Consider the following 22186-nt stretch of genomic DNA (forward strand, 5'->3'; position numbering starts at 1 on the left):
GGCCAGATCTAATCGCCAAGGCCACATGTATCACCATCACGATCAAATGATCGGCCTCTACCTTCTAGCGCGTTGCTCGGCCGGCGCGCGCTCTCTTCTGCTCGCTCCCCGGACATGTGCCCGAGGCTGATTAGCTAATTAGCTAGGCGCTACACGTAGCTAATTAAACCAAGATATGCTATGACTAAGCTAATTAAGCAAAGTCATGTGAATAGTGAGCCACGGCTTGCAAAGAACATGGCAATTAGAACCATGCTATTATTCAATTGGGACCACGCTAACGAAGCCGTGTCATACTAAGGCCGAGATAACTAAGACAATGCTAATTAAAACACGCTAACCATTACCAAGATAATCAAGACCTTGCTAACTCGGATTGTGCTAAATAAGAATACACTAATTAGCTCCGTAGTAATTATGACCTCGCTAATTAAGCCTGAGCATGATAATTAGAACCATACTAATTCAGACATGTCTATTTATTACCATGTTAATTAGGATTACTCATTAAGATCAAGTTAATTAATACCATAAGTATTAATACCGAGCTGACGCGGTCGTCACTCCGAAGCGGACTGAGAAGACCGAGCAGACTGAGTAGATCTTCAGCCACGTAAAAAGCTGGAAGAAGCTGCTAATTAGCGTCCACCGCATGAAACACTTGACAGTGACACTGGCACTATGGCAGCCATGTGTTTAAGTGGGGCCTTCTCGCAATCAGCGAGTTTGAAGCCGAGCTCGCGTGCTAAGTAGTTTGATATAGAGGCGCCCACCGCAAGGCTCGGGCCCGCCCACCACGTTTGTTCTTGCCGAGGCGCAGTACTCACGCCACAACGGAAGCGAGCGGCCCGATTCAGCTCTCAGCTGCGACGTAATTTCATAATATTTGACGTCACATAATAATCAACGTAATATTCCATTGAAGTGAAACAAGTTGTACGAAAGTGCTGTGTGTGCGCCCTTATTGCCTTCGAGTGGAAATTTCCATGCTCCAGGTAGAACGAAATAATCTCCCCGAAAAAGGATAACCGCACGAACACGCCAATGGGAGGCGCGATGTTCAGTTGGAAAAGAGACACTGGCTTTGCGGCACTGTTGAAATGTTGGCTGCGTGGCGGCACTGATGCGTTCGCACACGCTGTTCCTTTGAAAACCACCGCAAACGCCGCACGCACATGCGTTTGGGACGACATGCGCGTTTTTGTAGTCGTTGTTCACAGCGCTGCTTTCGCGCGCTCCGCACTATATTCCTGTCATGACCACCGTAGTGCGAGCTCGGAGAAAAACGACATGCTCGGGCCATCCTGCATAGCACCCATCTTTCCGAGCTCTGGCTACACCCCCTTTTGAACAAGTTAATAGTACGATAAGGTGAAATCCATCCCTCAGCGCGCGTTCCGCTCCATTGGTTACGATGGAACGCGGCGTCACGTCAAGGGCGGTCGAGAAGGTTGGGTGGTATCGTCAAACTAGAGGCACCTTCTTTCATTTGTTTGTCGTTCCACTGAGTGCAGAAGTGCACCCATGCAGGAAAAGTGGCAGAAAGCTCTACTAACTATATTTTTTTATGTGTGCACGGGCCCTTTGAATTCATTTTCAAGCGTTTAATATCTGCAGCAAGTATCCTTTAGAATAATCAGCACCGTGGCCGCTGAGATTAGTTCCGACCGAGCGCCTTACAACATCGCGGCTGGAGCTAATCGCCGAGGCCAAGTGTATAATCACCATGGTCAGCCTGTACATTCTAGCGCGTTGCTCGGCCGGTGCGCGCCCTCGTCGTTCTCTTCTTCATCGTCTGCTCGCTCCCAGAGCACGTGCGCCCGGCTGATTAGCTAATTGGCTGGGCGGTATACCTAGCTAAGTCAGGACGTGCTATGACGAATCTGATTAGGCCAAATCTTGCTAAGGTCGAGCTAACTAAGCCACGTCTTACTGAGACCATGCTAATGAAGTCGTGTAAAGCTAAGAACAAGGTAAGTGAGATCATGATAATTAACATGACGCTAATTAGGATCATGTAATTAAAACCAAGATAATGAAGACCTTACTCACCGAGATCACAGAGATCAGGACCTTGCGAATTAAACCTCAGTAATTAATGGCGCGGTAATTAAAACATAATCAATTAATGCTACTCAACACGATTATAATTAGGGGCGTCTAATTAAAACAAAGATAACCAATGCCTTACTCACCGAGGTCGTGTTAATTGGGATCGTGCTAATTATTATTATGCTAATTACCTCAGTGCTGAATTAATATCGTGGAAATTAAAGCAATAGGAATTAAGAAATGACTATTCACTATCACGTTAGTTAAGACCTTCCTAAGCAATAGCACCAATATTGAGACCGAAATGACACGGTGATTACGCCGAAGCAGACCAAGCAGACTGAGTAGACGAGCCACTTAAAAAGGTGGAAGAAGCTAGGCGATCACAAGCTCCTATGATGGCCCAAGCCCTGCACAAGCACTGCAAGCTGAGCAAATTATTTTATATGCAAAGAAGCTGCTGAGTAGCGTCCACCGCATGAAACACTTGACAGTCACACCAGCACTATGACAGTCACGAGTTAAACTGGGGCCTTTTCAGAATCAACGAGTTTGTGCCCGAGTTCGCGCGTCAAACAATTTGATTGACAGACGCCCGCAGCGAAGAGCGGGTCCGCCCACCGCGTTTCCTCTTGCCGAGGAGCAGTACTCACGCCACAACGCAAGTGAGCGGGCCGATTCAGCTCTCAGCTTAATCGCACAGACTATGCACACACGCACGAAGAACTAAAGGCCTAAAGGAAAGAGAATTACTTTTAAGGGCTCGTTTTTCTTTGTTAGACACAATATTAATGAGAACTAACAGACAGCAATGCCAAGGAAAGTATAGGGAGTGTTATTTGTAGTAATTAGAATATAAATGGGAAGAAAGTAAAGTGGACGAAAAGATAACTTGCCGCCGGCAGGGACCGAACCTGCGGCCTTCGAAAAACGCGTCCGATGCTCTACCACTTAGTTACGGCGGCGGTCATCTCCCCGTCCACTTTATAGGGTATATATGTGTATCGAAACTTAGGAGTGTCAGTAAGCGCCAGTCGCAGCCATGGCGGCGAGTGTGGAACACTTTTTTATGCCTTTTTGGCGTCACGTAGCACGTGATCTACATACGAGCAGGCAGCTGACCAACAGTCCCTCCCATACTACCTGAAGGCATCATGTCTGCCAGAACGAGACCATCGCTATGAAAGGCCTGAAGGTTGAATTGAATTGAATTTCACCGCTCTCACGACGTACCACTCACAGCTATGAAGCAAGCGCCCCTGGTGGGATTTGCGGCGATAAATGTTACTATTTACTTGTTTGCGGAGACACTGTTTCTACCGATACGCTAATACAGAAAAATCTTCATACGTGTAATGTAAGTATAGCAGTAACCTGTCCACTTATTTATCTGTATTATTCCAGAGAAGCAAAACGAGCTGCACCAGAGTGCTGCGTGGTTGCCCTTGTTGCCTTCGAGAGTGGAAATTTCCATGCACTAGGTGGAACGAAAGAATTTTCCGAAAGAGGACAAACGCCCACGAACACGCCCTTGGGAGGCGCGATGAACAGTTGGCAAAAAGATAGCGCGACAATCACGCTGACGTCGCTGCACTGTCAAAATGTTGACTGAGTGGATGCGCTGACTCGTTCGCACGCGGTGTTCCTTTGAAAACCACCGCAAATGACGCGCATGCGTTTGTGACGCCATTCTCGTTCTTGTAGCCGTTTTTATCAACGCAGCTATCGCGTGCTCAGCACTGTTAGAGTGTACTAGAACTGGGGAGTGCCCGGAACGAGCTTCGAAAAGTGAAGCCCAAACAGGGTCAATCCGCTTGTAGCGTTGCGATCGGTAGTCTGCAATGGGCCGTCGTTTAAGAGATGCGCGCGGCTCCGCCGAAATGGTGCAGGGGTAGAATGCCCGCTTCCCACTCAAAAGGCCCTGGTTCGAATAGCAGCTGCACATGGTGGGTTTTTATTCTTAGTGTCACCTTTTATAGCTGTAATGGTTTTCCTTTGTTTCTTAAAACTAGCTTAAGCTGCTACGTGTTGGTTCAAAAAGTAACGCAAAATGTGAAGTAATATAGAAGAAATTTGAGAGCGAGCGCAGCTATTTGCAGCGCCACCGCCCGGGATTGTACGAAAACGTAAAGTATGGCCTCCGAGATTTTCGCAAAGACGAGACTGGAAACAATATTTCACATTTTACGTTACTTTTTGTAGCACTACATAGCAACAGAAGCTAGTTTTAAGAAAGAAAGTAAAACACCAACGCAACTATGAAAGGTGCCACTAAGAATAAAAAAGCCGGCAGATCCCACGCATTGCGGAAATCGATGTAATGCGAAGCAGCCAGCAAAGAGCTGCATACATCGTCTTGTATGTCATTGAGGAAAATGCGTGTTATGGGTTTCATGTTAACTCCTATTATTTATGTTCGTCACGCAGTAACGTCGCGCACTACCAACTTCGGGGTCGATCAAGCTAGAGAAACGGCAGCCAGCGCACCGTGAGCGTGGCACGTAAGTCATGCTGTACATGACATGCGTGTCATGATTTTCATGTTAACTCGTATTTTTATGTTCTTCACACAGTCACGTCGCGCAAAACCAATTCCGGGGTAGATCAAGCTAGCGAAACGGCCGCCAGCGCGCCATGAGCGTGGCACGTAAGTCATGCTGTACGTGACATGCGTGTCATGATTTTCATGTTAACTCGTATTTTTATGTTCGTCACACAGTCACGTCGCGCAATACAAATTTCGGGGTAGATCAAGCTAGCGAAACGGCCGCCAGCGCACCATGAGCGTGGCACGTAAGTCATGCTGTACATGACATGCGTGTCATGATTTTCATGTTAACTCGTGTTATTTATGTTCGTCACACGGTCACCTCGCAAGGTACCAATTTTGGTGTATATCAAACAAGCGCAACGGCCGCCAGCGCCCCATGAGCTTGGCACGTAAATCATGCTGTACATGACATGCGTGTCATGATTTTCATGTTATGACTTGTCATTTATGTTCTTCATACAGGCATGTTACGCCATACCAATTTTGGTGCACATTCGATTAACCAAGCGACCAGGAGAGCACAAAGTCGTAGGCGGCTAGATAGATAGATAGATAGATAGATGGATAGATACGCTCGAAGTCGCAGAAGTTCGCTTTAAAACCCACCATCTACAGCTGCGATTCGAACCCGGGCCATTTGAGTGGGAAGCGGGCATTCTACCCCTGCACCACTTTGCCGGAGCCGCGCGGAACTCTTAAACGACGATACATTGCAGACTACCGATCGCAGCGCTGCAGGTGGATTGACCCTGTTTGGGCTTCACTTTCTGTACATTGGTGCTGCAGCCGTTCCGAGCACTCCCCTGTCCTAGTACACTCTAGCACTGTCTTCCTGTCGTGACCGCCGTAATGCGAGCTCGGAGCAAACTCGTGTGCCCGAGAAGCTCGGGCCATCCTGCATAGCACTCCTGGACTGGTTTCGCCCAGGGACAACTTTGGACTTGCATGCTACGACGACCCAAATCAACCAACCAGGCGATAAAAATCATGTTTAGATTTGGACTTTGTCACGAATGTAGCAAAAGTGGTCATGGAAGCCATTACGATATACCACAGTGATAATAGATAGATAGATAGATAGATAGATAGATAGATAGATAGATAGATAGATAGATAGATAGATAGATAGATAGATAGATAGATAGATAGATAGATAGATAGATAGATAGATAGATAGATAGATAGATAGATAGATAGATAGATAGATAGATAGATAGATAGATAGATATTCCATGGAAAATACAGATCATCAGGAGTGACAAAATATTACCTAGAATAATAAATCTTTTTTATGAACACAATATGCGTATTGAGTACTTCTCATTCGACCAACTAAAGCAGTATTACATATAACACGGATTCCATACTGTATTCTATTTTTCATCCTATTTCTGTGACCTTTTGTTTGTTACTGTGAAATAAACTTGAAGAAAAGTTTCATTATTTTTTTTTTACCATTCAAGGATTCATGCAAGATAATGTACCATATATTCATTGTATCGTTTTCTTTTATATTTTGTACTACTTTTCGGAATGAATATAGTGTGGACCTTTGTTATTTCAATCATTTTGTATATATGGTTTTTATATATTGTATTGATGTATTATAATGATAGTATATTTGTGGCCAAATGCTGACCCAAGTCCAAGATACAGGGGATGAGAGACTCGTGAAGCTGCCTAAAAGCAGGTTTTTCTTTCACTTCTCATGATCTGTATTGCTCATGAAATAAACATCTATCTGTCTATATGTTAACGAAGTCTTTATGTGAACGGTTCACGGACACTGACTTTTATGACGCCATTGATAATTCGCGGTTGTCACAAAAAAAACAAGGACTTAGTTCACTAGCTGTCAGGAAACAAATGAAATGTATGAACAATCTTGCTCCGTGATTAGCAGCCTGTGCAGGTTATGACAACGTTACCACAACACATCTTTAAATCTCCATGCTTGAAGTGCGGCTCGTTCCATTGCGACGTGGTGCATTGACGAGCAAGCACGCGGAGCTTCCATGCAGCGTCAGTCCTAGAGAGCGGTATTATTATTTGACTGTTTTCTGTATGGGCTGAACGGGCAGCTTGATCGGCCTGTTCATTGCCGATAATTCCACAGTGACTTGGAAGCCATTGAAAAGCTATTTCATGGCCTTTCTCAATTAAATGGTGAGTCTCTTCTGCAATCTGAAATACCAGTTGCTCGTGCGGGCCGCGGCGTAAAGGTGACAGAAGGGATTGCAGTGCCGCCTTTGAGTCACTGAAGATCGTCCATTTTTGTGTCCGTTCATCAGTAATGAAACGTAATGCGGCAAGAAGCGCTGCGAGCTCTGCTGCTGTCGATGTCGTAAGGTGAGAGGTCTTAAATTTGATTGTCGTGGCTTTCAGAGGTATTACGACAGCTGCGGTTGAGCTGTTCGTCATAACGGAGCCGTCGGTGTATACGTGCATTGAGCCTCGGTACTTCTCATATAACAGGAGCAAAGCGAGCTGTTTAAGAGCCGGTGACGACATATCTGCCTTTTTACGCGACTATATTCCCTGGACCCAACTCTCAGCCTTCAAATTCCTCCAGGCCTTCGCCGACGTGACGCTACCCTCCTGTGCAGGTTATGGTTGGGTGTCGCATTTACGCGCGCATACGCGTGCCGCATAGGAATGGACGACACCGCATCATGTGACCACTGCGGCAGTGATGAAACAATTCAACATATTCTGTGCGACTGCCCACAGTACTGTTCACAGAGACAGTCACTTTGCAACGCGCTCGATAAGTTGGACGACCTCACTCTGTCGGAAGAAAGAATCCTGCGCCATCGACCGGACCAAACGTCACAGAAAAAGGCTGTGCAAGCGCTACTGCGCTTTCTGCGTTCAACTGGTCTCTCAGAACGGCTCTGACTGGAACGTCTTGCGTGTGTGTGCATGTGTGCGTTTTTTTTTCGTTTTGATTTTATCTCACTCTCTCTCTGTCCTCTTTCCGACCCCTATATCCCCACCCCTGTGCAGGGTAGCAAACCGGTCACTCGCGCCAGGTTAACCTCCCTGCGTTTCCTTTTCATCTATTTCTCTCTTTAAATCTCCATTTACTCTTCCCAATGCACATACGCTTGAAATACATATTGAAACTAGCATCTCTTTGAAACCATAACATATAATTTGTGAAAACGTGTGGAATGAAGGATTTAGTGCGAACATGAATCGATACAAGTGAGGCAAGCATCTTTGCATTAGCCTGAATAAATGTTAAAGCTTTACACGAAATACCAGCAATCTATGAATGTTTTGATGAATATCTAATAATTTTCCAAAATTAATCTCTTCGCGAAATTCTCTCGATGCTTCCTTTTTTATGTCAATGCTGGGCACATGGCCGAGAGTTCGAATCTGGTGGTGGAAGTGGTAATGGTGTTTCTACAGGCAAGGTTCACCTGGCAAGCCTGGCCAGCAGTTGCTCCGCCCGCGAGTCTCTTTCCAAGTATTAAATTACCAGCAGCTATTTAGGCCAGTCTAACGCAGGCAACTTTAAAAAATAGCAGCCACTTCCTTGCGAACCATACGCCCACCTTCCGGAAACACAATATGTTTTGTGCATTCGTGAGGAAACCCTCTTTTAAAGACGATAGTCTTTCTTGGGATACTTGAACGCAGAAATTTTGGTTTCTGTCTGTCTGTCTGTCTGTCTGTCTGTCTGTCTGTCTGTCTGTCTGTCTGTCTGTCTGTCTGTCCGTCCGTCCGTCTGTCTGTCTGTCTGTCTGTCTGTCTGTCACACGATTCAGCCACCCGGCCAAAGTTTAAGCACTTGATAGACGCACAGCCATCTTGAACTGGTAGCTGCGTTCACACTTGTGAATATTGTCCATCAAAAAGCAAATATTACGCATATCTGAGGCGCAACATCACGTAAGTATTAAGCGGTGTGTTCCTGTACTAGAAAATACATAGATACGTAATTCTAAAGAACCTAGTGTTTCTTAGGCTGCGCTGAAAATGCGACGCTATGCACGAAAAAGCCCTCTGCCGACGATATGGTGCTGCCACCTGGCAGTGGCCCTGGGTTCTGCACCGCTCATGTTTCCCGACGCCACTTCCAGATGGCGTCCATATCTCACGCAGCGCCTCCTCTATTTTATCAATGCCAGCCAGATGCGGCCAATTCAATATAGAGGAGGCGCTGTCTGAGGCAAGGCAAAACATAAATGGCCGCTTGATGAAATGCAACCCACTCTCTAAGACATGTTCTGACAACGCATGGAGAACAGCATCACGGGTGGCCGCGGATGAGACCAGGACTCATGTAGTACGGCCGGCAGAAGACTATCGTCTTTCGACGACATTTGCAGCAAAGCACGCAGATACGCGGCCAATTTTTTTTTTTCATTCTGTCCATGAGATTCCTGCTTACAGAGCAAAATAGCTTGCAGGACCACAGGTAGCGGTCTGTATATGGCCCACTTTATATTACCTTCAGTGCACAATGGAGAAATAGCACGTCTTGCTTTGAACGTCCATGCAGGAGGGCAAGCCGATCTCGTTATTGCCCAGCAGAGAAGAGTTGACACAGCGTGGTTGAGTCCTCTTATAACACAGGGCTGATGTGGGGAATTCCATAAAGAGCGACAGTGGCCTCGAGTTGTCACCTTTGGTTGTTGCTCATGCACAGGTGCTCTTACTGCTGGTTGTCTTCAAAGTGCTTCGTTGGCTTGGGTATCTTGCATGTTATTTCGTTGCCGCTGACACCAACATGCGGATGTATCCGCTGGAATGGTATTATAATTCCTTTTTTTTTTTTGCGTCTTCTTTCAACGATGCTAATGATTGTCGGCGGAATTTGTTTGCAGGAGTCCCACGATATTGTCAGCCCTGCTGCGGCTTTTCTGGCCTTTGACGGCAGCGTGTTGTGGACCTTTTCTGAGCTGTTTTCCTCGGGCAGCACTCACGAAACACGAGCGAGTAGGCTCCGGTTATTCTCGACGAGCATGACAACAAATCTGTCATTGATACCGGCAATCGTGGTGCACCTCTCATTCCTGTCTTCGCCGCTTGGTTGCTTTGTCGAGCGAACAAAACGTCCGGCATAACGACATAGAATGCACAGGATCGCAGTCCTCGACTCACGCACGTATACGCACACATTCAGTCTGTTTCGTTGTGAGCTTGTCTACCTGCGTGTGTCCATGTGCTGCAGAACAGTTCATGGCAAGCTCAACATTGGTTCTCTGTGGTCCACGGAGAATACGCTTGAGATACCGCAGGCTATGATATATCATTCAAATATGAACCCAATTTCCGAGGTTACGCATTGGAAGGGATTACATTATGTTTGAGTCAACAAAAAATGCGGATAATTATTGCTAATTTACTTGAACGGTTACAGTCAAGATAAGCAAAGCACTTGGGAAATTAACAAAAGTACAGGAACTGCTTTACCACAGTCAATTACGGTTTTCTGTAAAATGACATTTTCTAACTGCAAGATTTCTGGCAACGCTATTATGTTTAAAGGAATCATCGTTAGTCATGCAAACATTGAGGCGAAGAACTCGTGACATCGTACATTATTAGGAAAAGTGACTGCAAAACAAACGGGACACAGAAAGAGTCAACACGAAGCGTTCTTTATGTGTCCCGTGATTTTTACGGTCACTTTTTCTCATGAACCACCAGTGGGCCTACATCCACACTCTTCGATGTTACATCGTACACGACTGCATCACACTGTACAAGTAAATATTTTGTCATATGTTTGACGCTCGTAAAATACTGTGTCTATTACTCTCATACGTTCAATGGATTGAAACACTAATCGCTGCACCATTGAGCATGTTCACATTCATATTACAAAATTTCACAAACTTGAATTGATTACTTTTTTTTTGCTCGCCATGGTTGTCTAGTGGTTATGGTGCTCGACTGCTGACTCGAAGGTCGCGGGATCGAATCCCAGCCGCGGCGGCCGCATTTTCGGGGGAGGCGAAGGTGCTTCAGGCCCATGTATTAGATTTAGATGCACATTGAAGAACTCCAGGTGGTCGAAATTATCCGGAGCCCTCCACTACGGCGTCCCTCATAATCATATGGTTGGTTTGGGACGTAAAATCCCAACAGTTATTGTTATTGATCACATTTTTAAAGTTATCTGCGAGCCTTTTTCTACCTTCCCTTATAACTTAATTTGTTTGTTTCCTTGCTTGTTTGTTTGTTTCTCTCCTCAAGCCTCTACAACAATCTTCGTTCTTCCTTTTAACTTCATTCATATCCTCCTTTGTTTGTTTCGAGCGCCGCACATATAAGTTCCGGTTTCGTGCGCACGCAACTAGCAAATATACGCTCTCATACTTTTTTGCACTTGTGATCATATAACAGATCATAGTCATGGTGGCAAGACTGTCAGCCAAGACAGGCGCGTGCATATAGGCGACATTTGCCCGAGAGGTCGAGGCTAGAAGTCTACTCGCGTTCTCTTTTATTGCGATAGCAATTATATGGACAGTCTCGGTTGGTATTTGCCCCAGCCGTCATGCAAGCGCGTGGCGCTAACCAGTGCGCCACAAAGCGCAGATCCTTTAGGTAGCTAACGGCGAGCGTTATATACACACCCTTTACCGCTGGCAGGACTCAGAGACGGCAGGCGCTTATAAGCGTTTCTTCATTACCTGCGAGATGGCGCGAGGAGCGCAACGGGCGCATTTAAAAGCCGTCGGCAGCTCGCTCGCTTCTTCTAATATTTGCGCAGGGAGAACCTTGCCCTTCCTCTGTCAGCTCGTGCGGTAGTTGCTGCCGGGGAGTAGATGTTTTTGCAGTGTAGCAGCGCGTTCATCACGGGCCGCTTTTCTTGCTAACGCAATCGTTGCTTCGCTCTTGCGGCGAAACTGTGACTTTTTTTTCTTTTTCTCGATTGTATCGACGTCTGTACGACAACAAAGTTGCTTACTAGCAGTGACGAAATAAGTTTCGAACCAGAAACTCGAACTTCGCAGCATGTGCGCCAGCTACTAAAATGTTCGGATTCGTGAAAATATCTTGTTGATAAGGTCATCAAGAATGAAGTGCACTTTTAAGAGCTATGTTGAAGCCAGAATTTCTAGCCTGCTGCAAAAGTAGACTTGCAGAAAATGTTGCAGTCACGGTCAAAATCTTGGAGACCAGGGGAGCGCATGGCAAAGAGTACCGCGGCGCCTTCAGACGGCTGCTTGCGAAGCTCGAGATCTGCGCACGCGCGTCCTTGTTTACTTGCCAGCCTGCTCGTCGCTCCCTTCAACTGCGCACCCACCGGAACTCCAGAGAAAGCGCAAGGTGCCACATCTGCAGTCACGTGCGCTATACAATGAGTGAGTAATGCATTTATTGGTGAGCTGCCTACACCCAAATAAAAAGCACTATATACCAAATGCAAATATTTCTACTGAACAAAAAAAACGACGACGTTGACACCTTGGCGCTCAAACGGAGCACGTTGTTCGAGTTTGGTTTATTGTCCAGATGTCTTACACGGGGTTGCATGATACCTTAGTTTTTATTGTTGACAGCTGTGCATTAATAGTTCTGTTGTGTGTTCATTTGCTGCCTTTTTAGCTAAACACGTTAAACGTATGTATTGAAGCTGCTTGTCTTCATAACTCCAAATATTTCGATACAATTTTCCTCATAAGGTTTCACATTCCAATTTTCGCTACCACGCGTACGTGCCAACACCCCCCCCCCCCCCCCCCCCCCCACCGCCAGCCCTCCAAAAAAATATTCATTTTTTGAAATTTATCGAGAAGGTTCTGATATCTTAAGGTGCGAAAGTATTTCTTTGGCTATCCTTACGCACTTTGGTCTGGCTTGCTGCGTAGCCTCGAACGCAGTATACGGGCAGTGACCGGGACCCGCGTCAAGGAAACCTGCCGTTAAACATATGTCTCCTTATTCCCATTTATCCACTTTTCGAAGTAATCTTAGCCAAGTAAGTTCCAACACCAAGCCTTGCATAATTGTTATCGTCCTTGAAATTACGCGCACTTACACTTCGAAGTACATCTTTTCCTGGACGAAATATGACGGCAGAACCATCTCACCTCCTTGACACCACGCTGTAGAACACGCCTATATCTATCAAAATTAATTACCAACGGTTCAATTCACGAAAAGCTGTCAAAAACGACGTGTTCACCTAAACATTCTACTTATGTCATTCCCACGGTCTCACAGCGGCTTCGCAACCAAATATCGAGCCTGCTCAGTTTTCCAAACTACAAAAACCTGTCGCTCTTCGTGAAGGGATTTTCTAATCATCTTGTCAGCACAGTATGTTCGCGGGCGGCCTGGTCGTTCTGCATTAATACGTGAAGATTTAGGTGTGCCTTGTGTTTTATTGCCAAGAGGCACCCCGCGATATTTTCATTTAGGACGGCGCGGACCGGAGGAATGTATCCCTGCACGGGAACAAAGAAACTTCCTTCTTCTGATTTTGTCTGTCTTCCTTATCATTCCGTTTGGAAACAGCGGGATCTAAAACCGCCGTCGTAAGATTTTGATGGAAATGAAAAAGAAAAGTCATGATTTAAGATAATAAAAACCAGCATCCTATTCGGTGCTTTGAGTAGAAGCTGCAGTTTTAAACTCGCACAATCAGTCGAGAAAATACGCCTTGTCACATTACTTTGGGATAAAACCTGCGTATATTATAAAGTAGGACGCCGACCGCGTAGACACACGTTATCGCGCTTAAGTCATTTGTCGTTCAGTATTATCATATGTATTGTCTAGAATCCTGATTTATACGTTTAACAAGCATTCACTCTTTTTTCTATGGCTATATGAATTTAAAAATAGTCCTCACTAATAAGAAGCCCTTTGCGGCAACAAGTGTGGCAGAAACCTGGGAGGTCTTCGCGTGTCCGATTGCACGCCGGCACACACATAAGTGCCTTTATGCATGCGCATCACTGAGTATCTCGAGTTTTGCGGTCTCCCTGTGAGCTGGTGAGCTGAGAACATAGTACGCCATCAACTAATGGTGCCGTATATCGGTACGAGCACTAAATTAATAATCGGAGTATATACAAGCGGCATACTTTACCGCTCCCACTACAGCGCGGCATAAGGTCACTCTAGCGCCCACCTGTCACAGTTTCTAACTTATTTCCAACGTTATTTGAACGTTCATTCCTCGATACGAATGAGGACCATTCATATCGAGGGCCTTGTTGTGGCCGATTTAATGCCTTCAGGTAGTACGCGAAGGTTTATTGGTCAGCTGTCAGCTCGTTAAAGGTTCACGTGCTACGTCACGCCATCTGGCAAAAAGGAAAAAGTATTCCACACTCGCCGTCATGGCTACGAGCGTCGCTAACACTCTCAGGTTTGCACGGACATAAATACCCGATAAAGGGGATGATGAGACCACTGCCGCCGTAGCTTAATTGGTAGGAGCATCGGGCGCTAATCCGAAGGTTGCAGGTTAGGTCCCTGCCGACGGCAAGTTGTCCTTTCGTTCACATTACTTTCTTCACATCTATATCACGAGTGTTACAATACACTTAAAACAGTACAATTAACGTCCCCTATACCTTCCTTGGCTTAACTATCTGCTGGTTATCATTAAGGTAGTGTCAAACAAGCAAACGAGCCCTTGAAATTCCCTTCCTCCATTCACTCTATGACTGGACGGTCGATATCGCCAGTAAACCATTTGTTTCACTGTTAATTTTTTTTAAATATAAAAAATGAGCAATATTAAAATTGCTGGTCGTTCTCCGTTGGTTGCTATGTATATAGCGACGATTTATATATACGCGCGCAATCCGCATTCGAATGGCTCTCTATTGAAAGTATGAAACTGAACGCATAACCTTTGAGGTGCTCGTGGAATCCATGTTTTCCGTTCATATTGCGGTTCACAATTTATAGCCTATATTTTCGCACATACGCTAGCGTTCAAAACACGGAGCCTGTAGTTAAAGGGCCAGAAAAGTATTCTGCGGCCGCGTAGGCACTCGGAGATATGATGATGATGATGATGACCTCATATTGATGGCGCTCACCCACAAAGGGGGATGGGCCAAACTCGGAGATATGCGTGCGTGAACACAACAGCATCTCTCCCACTGCTTGTATGTCGTTTCTTCTGTCTTATTATCCACCTTTAATACCGAACACAACGCTCGTTATTATTGTTTAAAGAGAATGTGCTAGCAGCAATGGGGCCCCATCACAGTTCTCGGGCCATTAATGCAAAACACGCAGAGCTGGTGATCGAAACAGGGCTTTCTCTGTCTCTCTCTCTGTTTTATAAGAAACGAAAGACTGTAATTACAAACCAGTTCTGCGGAATCCCGCAAGGTGGCGGTAGGGTTATGAAAGGGAAATTGGCTACCACCCATTTGTAGCACGAAGCCACAAAGAAATTCATACGGATTTCTCAGACAGAAAGCTTCGGCAGACGACGCTCGCTGCCCACTGGAGGTTCAGTGACGTGAACTGGACATATCCAATCAGATCGGGCACCAGTGCTACGTAATGAACAACATTGCTACGTAATAAGGGCGCGGAGGTTTGAAAACGCGTTCGGCTGAGCCGCTGCGATCTGTTGCGATTTGCATGTTTATAAAGTCTTGTAATAAATTACACAGTTGACGTAGAGAACTTAAATTGGTCTGCAAATGATGCGTTGGACTTGCTTTACCGTTTCAATGCGTTTATACAAAATCGTCAAACTCGTTTCAGGGTTCCTTTAAAGTTTGTAATTGCAGTGTCGACGGCGTATCACCGGTTCATCGATGAGTCATGCGTCATTCATCAGAACGTGACTGCAAGTTAGAGGCACTCCCTCGGGTGGTAGTATCTAGGTCGCACCAAAAACCTATATTGCAACCAGACCCGTTAGTACAGTGATGCTGGCTGCAAGGGTACCTAAGCTTTAACAGGCTACTGGCAATCACTCCGCCCAAGCACTGCTTATAATATGCAGTAATGTATTCAAGCTCGTGTCAGCACTTCGTGGCTATCTTTATTTCTTTCTTAAGCCCGTCGTTCTCTCCCTGCCCCCTCTAACGCGAAAGCAAACCGACGCGCTCAGGGCTACCGCCAACCCTTGATGCACCTCACAACTGACTGTATTTAAAATTACGGTTCACTGCACACGGGACTGTGCTTCAGGAAGAAGAAGTGGTTTTTGAAGAACAAGAAAAAATGAAGGGAAAATAATCACAATCAATGAGTGTTCTCTTTCTTTTTACTTGCAGAATTGCTTTCTCATACAGGATTGCAGCGCTGTCTACCGACTGTAATAGCCATGACCATCGTGGCATCTTGGATTTTGATTATTAATGAAACACGAACTATAGTGAGCGTCGTATCGTAGGCCTGGCGGGGTGGTACAGTGGTTACGGTCTGGTGACCCGAAGGTCGCGGGTTCGATCCCTGCCGTGGCAGTCGCCTTTCGATGGAGGCGAATTCATGCTTCAGGCCCTTGTACTATGCTATGTCAGTGCACGTAAAAAACAGCACATGGTCGAAGTTTCCGAAGCACTAACTGAAACTGTATTGAAACGAAATAGGGTGGAAATCGGGGAGCCAGCCTCAGACTACCGAATCGCGTCCTGTCGGCGCTCGTTAGTGCCATGATGCAGTATTTCACCTCTCCAAGACGGCGACACCCACGCGAACTAAGGTCCCTGACAAAGGGAGAAGGTGTGAAAGATATAAGGCGCGTTTGCAAAGCCTCATGCATGAGCGTCGGTAGCGCAGTGGGTAAAGCGCCCGGCTCCTTTCGTCGTCGACCGGTAGGTCGTGGGTTCGACTTCTATGTCGTACAAATCGGCGAGACTTCTGGTTTTTCTTTGTCATTTGTTCGTTAGCATTTTACCGACGTCACATCAGTGACGTAAATGATGCCACAGAAGTCTTGATGGACCCTGGCATAAAAGACTTTAGTGTTTAAAAAAAAGACATGCGTGATTGAAAGAACCATAGTCATTAACGCAACAGATGGCGTGTTCAAAGCGACACTGTAACACTTTATTTAACTTTTTTATTTAACACTGCATGGATGTGTATGACTTCTATGGCGCTGGAACTAGAGGCGAGGAAACACACCTGACTGAGATCCTAGCGCCATAGTTATACTTGAACTACAGCCAGAAGTGAATAAGCCATAACAAAATTACAATATAAGATGAACGGCATACAGTAGTTTACATCCAATAGCACACCTAACACAATACTTTATTAACATAGATAATTACCTAGATCTTTACACAACATGTGAAACCAAAAATTTAATAATAAATCAACAACGTCTTATATGCAGAAACAAACAATGCACAAGAGAAATAATTCAAGCAAAACTCAAAGCTGAGCTAATTGGTAATGATTCATGCTTATAAAATAAAAGCACTAAGACGACAGGGCCAAGAAATGGCACAACACGAGCGCTTTTCTTAGAGGCCAAGTGTAGACGCGCGCCTAAGTTCAACTACTAAATATGGGGCACTATAAGCATAAGAAGGTCGCATATACGATTATGCTATAACAAAGAGCAAACACCAAGGAAAGTTACAAACGATCTACGAAGTACATTTTTGTTCGCTTTGTGAATGCAAGAAGAGATGCAGTTTGCTTAGTGATGTCAATTAATGTTGAAATATTATTGAGTAAACGGGGCCCTGGCATCTTAATAACTGAGTGCTAAAAATATAGGATTAATGAAAAAAAGAAACGAACTATCAGAGGTAGGAGCCATGCTTAACGGCAATAGATGTCTTAAAACTCCATTAGGTTATGCTGACTAGGCGACTATTTGCCCTCACGCCATTTGAAAGATCACCGTCCCGTATTGTTTTTTTAATTAGTTGCCTTAGACCGCTTGTTGCTTATAAACCAAAGACAGCTGGCAAATAATCGTTTTTCTTCCGTCAATGACAATGCTAAAGTTATTTCCATAACGCATGCCCTATCGCGCAGTGAAATCTAGTTTTGGCCTGCGTCATCAAAGCAGCAGTTATGCGCCACCAATATGCATTAATGAGCGCTATATAACAATTATTTTTTCCCGAGTTTATGCTTCCATCGGACGTCTGGCATACTTGACACTATACAAATGAGCGGTTTTCTCGTTTGTCTGCCTTTTATTTCACCGTTTTTGTCCTGGTAAGCTCCTATAAACGTTACTATTATTTTCTAACACGAGCGTACCTCATACTCGATCGTGTGCAAAACATGAACTTCTGGACTAATACAAAAATTGTATAGTTGCGCTGACACATTCACAGGCTCGTTTCGAAAAAGGCACCATTGCTTCGTCCATTCTTCAAACGCACGAGTAAAGTTATACCCAGTCCAATTAGTGGTACCTTTTTGTATTCGTGGATCGCAGCCGTTCCACCACAGCGGCTACGAGTCCCGCCCCTTTGCCACTACCGTTATCGGCCAACATGAGCTTGAACGGTCGACCCGGCGCCATAGCGGTGATCAGCACGTCCATGTGTTCGCGCATCGTCGGATGGTACTTGTACAAAGAACCGTCGACTGCAATGGTCACCGGCGTCGGCTTGTCAACCCGTTCCAACAGTTCCGTTAGGCAGATAGACACTAGCACGGCCGCCCGCGCTGAAATCACGCCGCAGACGTAGCGAAGTAAGGCGATGTCATCATTAGTTATCTGTTCTGCGCTTCCTGCGAATCGGGCAGCTATATCGCCAACGTGACAGTCATTCTGTTCTAGAAACCACGAGATGTCTATGGCAGTGAAGGTGCCGTGTTTCGTCAGCCTCTGCAGTGCGGTATCGTCGCCTTCCAAGAGCGCGCGTCGACTGACGAGCTCGACGAGCATTTGGCGAACGATGTCACCCAGAAACTCGCCCGACACCAGCTTTTCGAATGTGAACGAACCGGGATGTAGTGATTGGTCGTCCACTCTCCGGTCCAGCTCTGTCTTGACGAAGTCGACCACGCCATTGTCGCCGAAAGCGCCCCATTCGACGTTTACGATAACCTCGCTGGGGGCATCCTTCAACCTCTCGGGCTCTGCTTCCAGCTTCTGGACTTTTTCTGTTTTCTCGAGGTAGCAGCCGTTGCTTCCGGTGCCCATGATGAGTCCGATCGCGCAGCCGCTATCCATAAAAGCCCCTTGAACAAGGGTACCGATTGTGTCGTTGACGATGGCCACAAGGTCTATTTCAATATTTGTGCGCCTGCAGTCAGAGAAAGAACACGTGTTACAATTATAAGACAATACTTGCAAAATTGGTGATTGCAAGGTCCCGATGAATATACACTGGCCGCAGAGCGGCACGCGCGGCCTGCAGTATACCATCAGAGGGACGCATTCTGCAAAAAAAAAAATGCAAGAGTGTAGCGCCCCACAGATACACAATGGGGCCATCGAGAACCCCGTAGGGATTGGCTCCGCGTTGATTTTTCATAGTCTGGAGTTTTTTAACGAACACTCAAAGCACTGTAAAGAGGTGGTTTTGCAATCCGGCCCCCTTATAATGCGGCCGCCACTGCCGGTAACGCCACTGGGACCTCGTGCTCAGCAGCCATGGGTGGTGTGAAGGAGCGAAGAGGAAAAGTATACGGAGAGCAATGAAAAGGACTGCAGATAACTTATTTTATATCATTCAGCGATGTTACTCCTGCGTGCTGTGCGAGCGCATTTAGTGAAGTTAATGTGGACGTAGTTCTTTCAAGGCTGTATACTACTCCTATAGTGTTTGAATGGTTATCTATGGCCTTCTCGGGCGAGTACAATACAGATTAAAGCAAAGGTGCTTGAATTCTGATTGTGGTCAAATGTTCCGTTCTCTGAGTCTTACGTTCGTCTTTCACAGTTCTATGTGGTCAAGCTTATACGTCACATTTATATATTGCACCGTGTGGCGTAGTCCTGTTTTGACTTACGGAAGTTGAACATCATAAATCGATTTTCAACTCCTTCATAAAAACCGCAAATTTCATGGGTGAGAAGTATAGCCAATTGTTTTAGCACCTAATTTACCTTCCCGAAGTGACGCCTTTCATCTTAATAGTACTAATTAAGTAAATGAAGCGACAATCACTGGGTCATAGGAAATGAAACATAGCTACTAAACGTTGAAAGTGTGTTTAACGTAGGCTATGTCTTCATGATGCATTCTCACAATGTGTCTACCTCCTCTTCCTCATAGAGGCTGCCGCTGAAGCTAGCGATAACTTCATTTAACAGAATTCGAAATTCGGTGAGAGCTGGTTGTATTGAAAGTGACAGCGATATTTGAGATTCGTTAATCTTACGGTACGTTAATAGTACTGTTATTCTAACTGGTAATATGTGGCTAAAAACTTGCTAACCATCACTGCGTTATGGTAAAATCTTTAAATGAAATGACGAGATGTTATTTATGCGAACTAAATGTATGCCCATGCGCTTTTAAGGAGAATGTCTATGGCACGTCTCTACAGAATTCTATTAGACAGCTGCGAGAAAAAAAAAACGCTCAGCTGACTCTCATCAGTCTATATTTCTCTATACAGAAGATGAAAAGGACAGTGTGTTACACTGCATCAAAACGTTCGTTGTTTCAACGTTGCAAGGTATCTTCGGCATTGAAATAAGCATATTTGCGAATGTTTAACTTCGGGTAGCGCCAGCAAAAGTGACTGACACATACTTTAGCGATTTCGTTGGCCCGTGAAACACAGGAAACTTTAAACCGTAATGGGCTTGAGTAAATCACATTGTTCCCCTCCCTATTTCCTTATTTTATTATCCCTCGTATATGCATATTTCGTACTAATGAAGAGTAATCATAATCACAATTAGTACTGCTACCTTCGAAATATAAAATAACCAATCTCATATAACTACAGTGCGGGGATACTGCTGCTAAACCCACTCACTCATCGCCAAGAACTTCATAGCAAACCTGTTTTGGAAATAATGACCAAGTTTTTACGCTCAAGGTACAGATTCAATTATATTCGCTTGCAGTAAAAAAAGACAGATACCAAGTTCACTAAATAGGAAGAGGGAGCGCGGGGGTGGAGTCTTTAGGGGGGGGGGGAGAGGCTTAATAATTACTTCTTACCTCCGTATCGCCTCCCTGAGCATGCGGCCGACATCCTCGCCCACCACTCCCGAACAGTCGTAGCTCACGACCCACTCGGTAAGTACGGCTGCGTCGAGCGCTGTATGCGCGATCGGGAAAGAGAAACAGAAGCCCAACGGAAGCCGCTGGCCCGCCAGGCCGTTCTGCTCCACGAAATCCCGCAAGCAGTCGGCCAAGAAGTCGAACAGCTTCTCTCCGGGGCCCGTTCTCACAGCACGCGACACGGCGTAGTGCTGTGCTCGGCAGCGAGCCGGACTTCCGGGCGTCAGATGGAGGTGCAATACTCGGAAGTTGGTTCCGCCCAAGTCCAGAGCCAACACGTCTCCCATTTCCGTTCCGTCGGGAAGTCCGGGAATGTAGGCGACGTCCATCTGAAGCGACGACGGCCGTTCAGGGTTCGCGAGCAGGCCGAGCTCCATCTCTCTGCGAAACGTGTCCCGCACTTTCATCACTGCGTCGGTGTCGAGTACGAAGGGGCGAACGACACGTTCCGCTATTTCCCGCTTCCCGCTGTCTTCGGTTACCAGGACAGGATAACATCGCCGTAGCGCATCTTCCAAAGCCATGCCGTCCACTGTATACTATATGCACCCGCAAGAAGAATGCACTCTCGATCAGCCGTTAAGATAACATAACGCTTATATAGAGATACGCCAGTGTCAGATGCGGCAAGTGCAACTTTTCCCCGCCGCGCGCAAAACGTCTTGAAGAACCGCAACGGCCGACGGGAAGTCGTCTCCACTCTCGTCAAGAAACTGGTTCTTCTTCTTTTTTTCGCTTTTCTTTTTTACCCCTACCGCCAGCGCAGCTCGGCCGCGAAAGTAGCTATACGTGAACTCTCGACAAAGGTTACGAAACACCGCCTTCTACTGTGTGTACTATCACGTCTGGTAGCAAGGGGCGATTGCTATGGAATCGGAACAAAGGGGGCGCGCCAAGCCCGCTCTCTTCAATTCGATGGGCCGCTTCCTTTCGCTGGTCCCGGGGGAATGCAAAGATGCTCGTGTGCTTAGATTTATGTGCACGGTGAACAACCTCAGGTTGTCAAAGTTAAACCGAGGCCTCCAACAACGGCGTGCGCCATAATCAGATCGCCGTTTGGCACGCAATATATCATAGAAGAGAATGTTGAACTAATTGGCGGTATTCATCATCCAAGTAAGGCGCGCAAACACCTTTCTTGCATACAAGTTTACACCCCTCATTTTCTTCCGTGATCCAATTCCTTTTCTTTTTTCTTTTTTTTTTCTTCACGCCGGCTGTTCAAAGCGTCATAGGCGTGTCTGGGTCAGTAGAATCGACATAGTGGCATTTGAGACCCAATTCATGAGTGCTACTAGGTATTCTGAAAGCTAAGTGGGGCCTACTTTTACAAGATCATATGCAGCTTTTCTGGACACGAGCGGTTTATAGTTCGCGTGAACGGCACCACGAGGAATATTGACCTTAAAGAATTCAAAAGTCCCGCCATGACGCATGTAGTGACGCGTCACTAAATAAAAAGGGAATAAAA

At 45.9% G+C, this 22186-nt stretch overlaps 2 protein-coding genes across 2 annotated transcripts; both read right to left on the bottom strand.

The window, feature by feature from the left end:
- Positions 1-17298: 17298 nt before the first annotated feature.
- LOC125756887 (hexokinase-2-like) lies at positions 17299-19606 on the bottom strand. Its single transcript, XM_049411912.1, has 2 exons — positions 19584-19606; positions 17299-18777 (listed from the first exon to the last, which is right to left on the bottom strand). The coding sequence occupies exons 1-2, from the start codon at positions 19604-19606 to the stop codon at positions 17928-17930; spliced, it is 873 nt and encodes a 290-aa protein (XP_049267869.1). The 3' UTR covers positions 17299-17927.
- Positions 19607-20648: 1042 nt separating this feature from the next.
- On the bottom strand, positions 20649-21642 carry LOC119386323 (hexokinase-4). The gene has a single exon (XM_037653651.2). The coding sequence runs from the start codon at positions 21237-21239 to the stop codon at positions 20649-20651; it is 591 nt and encodes a 196-aa protein (XP_037509579.2). The 5' UTR covers positions 21240-21642.
- Between the last annotated feature and the right edge of the window lie 544 nt (positions 21643-22186).

Source organism: Rhipicephalus sanguineus, chromosome 1 (assembly GCF_013339695.2).
Source record: "Rhipicephalus sanguineus isolate Rsan-2018 chromosome 1, BIME_Rsan_1.4, whole genome shotgun sequence".
NCBI lineage: Eukaryota > Metazoa > Arthropoda > Arachnida > Ixodida > Ixodidae > Rhipicephalus > Rhipicephalus sanguineus.

Bases quoted from the DNA above. Each gene is read 5' to 3' on its own strand.
- LOC125756887 (XM_049411912.1), bottom strand. From the start codon at position 19,606: ATGAAAGGCGTCACTTCGGGAAG. The intron at 18,778-19,583 runs GTAAATTAGGTG...CTCTGACTGCAG, and splicing joins AAAGGCGTCACTTCGGGAAG to GCGCACAAATATTGAAATAG.
- LOC119386323 (XM_037653651.2), bottom strand. From the start codon at position 21,239: ATGGCTTTGGAAGATGCGCTACGGCGATGTTATCCTGTCCTGGTAACC.